Genomic DNA, 4,878 nt, shown 5'->3' with positions numbered 1-4,878 from the left:
CCGTTCTAACGGACAGACGGTGCGCGACTGTGCTCCGAACACCCTCGCGATCTCCCTTTTATGGGCTTTCTCGCCGCGCTTCCACCCGCATCGACTCTCGCTACTTGTCTACTCGACCGTTTGCCCCCTCATCGAATCGTACATTTTGTGAAAATGTGCCCTATCGTCCACGTGAAATTGCATTCCACCCCGAGTGTAATTGCGCATATGATTTCAAAAATTCCGATGTTAATTAAAACTATGCTTATAATACCTTCCCATGAAATAGCCATTGAATATTTTTCAGATGGGATAAACTGTTTCAATCCTTTTTACTTCATTTTGATTATTTTAAAGAGCTTGAATTACTTCGAAACAAATAATCATCTGAAACAGTACTGTTAATGGCTATTTGATACCCTAGGAGATTTTCAAAATTCTAAAAAATATAAGAGTAGTGGTATGCTAAAGAAAAAATTCGGTTATTTCGGAAGAAAACTTATTATTCAAGTAGGTACAAGTCACATGTAATACAAAATTAGACGCAGTCTTCGTTACGGTAGCTTCCTCTTCGCAGGCTCCTCGTGCACCCTAACTTGAAGTGTCGAACGCGGCCCACACTTCCACACGTTGCCATCCTTGTCGAGTATACTCGCGCTCGCTGTCACTTGATATTGTCCGCCTCCTGAATTGGCATTGTTATTCACATTGGTAGCAGTACTCGCGCAGGGGCTTGTCCCTGTTGCTGGACTTCCCAGAGAAAGTAGAAATTCACAGGCAAAGAAGTCGCGATGAGGTGTTACGGTTTGTTGCAATTCGTTTACGTTAGAGTCCTAGGAAAAAAAAGATTTTTGTCAGTACATGTAGGCGAAGGATGTATCAACTCGTAGAAAATGTTGATACTTGCCTTCTGATCCGCATTGATCTTTGATGGAGGTGTGGTAGAAATAGAAATACAAACAGCAGCGACGGAACGATACAGAGAGGCGCGTCGACCGTGCCGCAGTACACCTTCAACCTTCAAAGCCAATTGACTGCCCTGAGGAACAGATACAGGTTCACCGAGGACACGAGGCTGTGGGGAAACTGAGAGCTTGACGCTGGTCGCTTGCAAAGCTTGGAAGTAGTATCGAGGTATCGGTAGTCTCATTTTTCTTCCAGCTAGTAACATCACTTGAGAGATCAAGCAGTTCACTCTTGAATGACTGATTGCTGCTGACTTATTTTCACCTATCCAGGGAGGCGCGAGGCGACGCAATTCTGTGCAACAACGAGCCAATTGACGCATCTCTACGGTATCACCGAAATCAAAATTCACTTCGCTCTGGTGCTGATACATTCCAATTCCTGAACCACCGCACACTCTTTCGACGCTACTCGCGAGTAGACGACACATTTCTTGCAATCTACATATCGTGAGTAAAGGAAATACGTATAATTATTAATGTGTGAGAAATCGAATGTGAGTTATTAAAGGATACGCTTTTATATTGGCCAATGAACCAGGATCAGCGTCGAAAGCTGATTGGTAAAGTTTTTGATAGTTCTCTGCACAATTTTTTAACTCTTGAGCCGACTTTCTCAACTAGAAAAGATATTATAGTGTAGTATCTCTTAATATAGTAGTAGTATTTAGAGTAGTAATTATGAGAAAAAGAATAAAATACCTGATGGGTAACGCGACCATACCGCTGAAGATTATCTTTGGTAGTGAGAACCACTGTAACTGCAATTGCTGGAGGTGGAGCTGTACAAAGAGATCTAAAACAAGAATGTATGTACTTACTATCATTCCCGAATTCAAGAATACTTATTTAACTTTATGTTACATGTAAATTTCGTGAGATACCTGCATGAATGTAAAAGTTGTACAATAGCTTGAAGAAATTCACAGCGCAGCTTAGAATACTCGCTAGCAAATTGTAAACTACGTAAAGGAGTACTAGCAGCTTTTAGTGACGCACAAGCACTTGCATAATGTGCAATGGCGCCATTTAATTTCTCCACGATCTGGACCCTTGCTTTACTTTCTATTTCATCAGTATTTTCCCTATTTAAACACATTTACAGGATGAAAACATACTACTAAATCGATTAATAAATTATACATACATAAGATAGCTTTCAGCTTTCGTCACGAGTTCCAAACCGGACAACCAAAAGTGCAATTGCTCTAACGCGACTGTTTCTTTTAAATTTCTAAATATTTGAGTTGCTATAGTATGATGTCCATATCTTGTAGCACTACGCGCTATTCGATACTTAGCCCAACCATCTACATTTTGAACAACTTCCTCTACTGCTTCCATACATTCTGTATTCCATTCATAGCCTCCGGCTATCATTTGAAAGAGTAATGTACATAACATCACCTTTAATTAGAAGTAAAAAATTTTATGTTTAACTTTGTTGACTTTTGTTACATTCATTTTGTAACTTTACCTTTGTGTGTACATGCAAAGTTTGTTTCATCTTTAACAAGATATCGGGTAAAAGTGGAAGCAATGTATTTTCTCCTAAACTTCCAATGGCACCTAAAGCTTCACACAAAGCAACTGCTTGTTTCTCACTTTGTCCACTTTCTGCATTGCTATTAAAAAGTGTACTGCCAATAGCGTCTACAAATACCGAGCAGTGATTAGGTTGTGCTTTACATAATTTCACAGTTGAACATAAGCAAACTTTTAACTGGTATAGGTATTTGTCATTCAAAGCTAGTAAAACTATTAAAGATTCAAGACAAGATACAACATCCTGTACTCCATAAGCTGGTAATCCTTCTTCATAACTACAAATGAGAAATTAGTTGTATAGTGTTAAAAAAAATAATAATATAGTCAGTACATACATACGTACCAATAACATGCAACTCTGCTTAAAAACGTAATTGCTTTTACTGCAACAAAAGGATCAGGGGAGTAACAAGCATTTAAACATAAAGATAAAAGAGGATTTCCTTCTTCCCTGTTTGCATCACATGTTACTGCACTTCGACTAAGAACCTATAATAGAAGTAATTTCAAAAACGTATTAATAATTTTTCATGTAAATATTTTTTGTCGAATTAATTTCATACAAATAATTAGTCACCTCAATTACATCTAGTGTTCTAATGAGAAGATCTTTATTTCCTGCACCATCTTGTAGAACTGTTGTAGTACTTTCTAAAAAGATCAATTATTGAGTACTCTTTATTGCTATATAAAATTCTATAACAATTACATTTACCTATTAAATTATTAAGAGCACCATGAGGCCATAGATGTGCTCCTTTCCTTGCTAAATTATGTAATAAATGCAAGGCATGACGTTTGATAGATAATCTTGGATCATCCTGTAGATAGCGTAATAGCAGTGCAACTTGTAGTGGAATATCAATTAATGTTGCAGAAGCTAATGTACTTAGAGCAGTCAGTGTAACTCTAACAAATTCAACTGCTGGATAACTAGCCAGAAGCTCCATACACAGTTTATTCACCTTCAATCAATATATGTTTGTAAACATTTTAATATTCCAAAAAAATGTATTTACATACCATTGAAGCTGTGTAAGTATCGTGATGCATGTATTGTAAAATCGGTATAAGCTGCAATTTCATTGATGCTGGTGTAGCTGGACCTCTGATCATGTCGGATATTTTGCTGCACATGGAAACAGCAAATAGTTTTGATTGTGCTGCAAACATCCGTGCAGCATATATCGCAGCCTCAACTTCAACTGAATCATGAGAATCTAATGATCTCCTTATACTGTGATGAACCTTTAGAAACATTTAATTCTTTAGTTTAAGATTCACAAATATAATAGGATACAAGTTACAATTTGTTGAGTCACAGTTGTTCACCTGTTGCCTTTCTGGAATAATACCAGCCACGCTACCTAATGTACGCAAAGTCAGAGCTCTAGCAACTGGATCATTTGAATGTATCACACTATAAATACGTCTTACAAATTCATCAACATTTAGAATTTTATCTAAATGTTTTTCACTTTGTTGGCATACTCTAAGCACCCAAACACGTAAAAAATTACTGCCTGTGCGAAAAACTTCAGCTAACTTTAAAAGAGAAGAATTGATCAATATAGGAAATGGATATTTCTCAAATAAACGTGGAAATCTGACTATAGCTTCACATTGTTCTCCAATTTTGGTTGAACGTAAACCTAAAAAAGGTGATGTATGCATAAGTCTTTGAAAACTAGAATTTAAGGATATGCTGCTAAATATAAAATATCTAAAGAATAAGTTTGAGATTTCGTACTCGTTTATTTAATAAATTTTTTATTAATATTCTTTACATACATATTTCCCAAAATTTCGATACAATATCTCATTAACAAAAACAAAAATACTGATACAAGGTTAGCTAAACAATAACACACCTTTATCTAACTCTATGAGAGCTGTATTTGCATCTTGCTCTGGTTCACCAAGTCCTGTATCATTGAATGCATTCATTCGCATCCCAATCATTTTCTTTAATGTACAAAAAATATCTATAAATATAAAAATTATCTCCGGTGAGCGTGAATGATAGCCGGTACTTCACGCAACCACACGCAATATTACATTTAATAAGAATGAACTGTATACATGTGTGAAATGCGGAGTATAGTGCATACACTATAGTACCAATAGTGTTTCTCAGAATTATGCACTCCAGCAATTTTAAAAATATTTCATTGTCATTTTTTAATTAAAAAAATGTTTATCAAAAAAAGTATACTTTTCTTGTAAAATGGAAGTAGGAATTTTCTGTCAAAAATTGAAACTCAGAACTTAAAATACACAAAAATAGTAAAATTAATCAAGAAAGAATGTTTTTTAACGTCAGTTGCATCAAATCAGGTTGGATTTACAAAATTGTTGCATATATAAAAGTTGAGAAACACTGATA

At 35.8% G+C, this 4,878-nt stretch overlaps 1 protein-coding gene across 1 annotated transcript; it reads right to left on the bottom strand.

Annotated features, from left to right (window-relative positions):
* Window positions 1–467: 467 nt before the first annotated feature.
* Ints7 (Integrator complex subunit 7) lies at window positions 468–4,878 on the bottom strand. The gene is made up of 13 exons (XM_076381295.1): window positions 4,364–4,878; window positions 3,825–4,144; window positions 3,516–3,740; window positions 3,208–3,457; window positions 3,070–3,143; window positions 2,836–2,981; window positions 2,422–2,767; window positions 2,092–2,351; window positions 1,829–2,029; window positions 1,647–1,740; window positions 1,461–1,564; window positions 887–1,385; window positions 468–812 (listed from the first exon to the last, which is right to left on the bottom strand). Exons 1-13 carry the CDS (start codon window positions 4,452–4,454, stop codon window positions 534–536), a joined length of 2,889 nt encoding a protein of 962 aa, XP_076237410.1. The 5' UTR covers window positions 4,455–4,878; the 3' UTR covers window positions 468–533.

This window comes from Calliopsis andreniformis, chromosome 6 (genome assembly GCF_051401765.1).
Source record: "Calliopsis andreniformis isolate RMS-2024a chromosome 6, iyCalAndr_principal, whole genome shotgun sequence".
Lineage (NCBI taxonomy): Eukaryota > Metazoa > Arthropoda > Insecta > Hymenoptera > Andrenidae > Calliopsis > Calliopsis andreniformis.
Note: the sequence above shows the minus strand (reverse complement) of the source record. Positions and strands in the feature narration are given on the sequence as shown.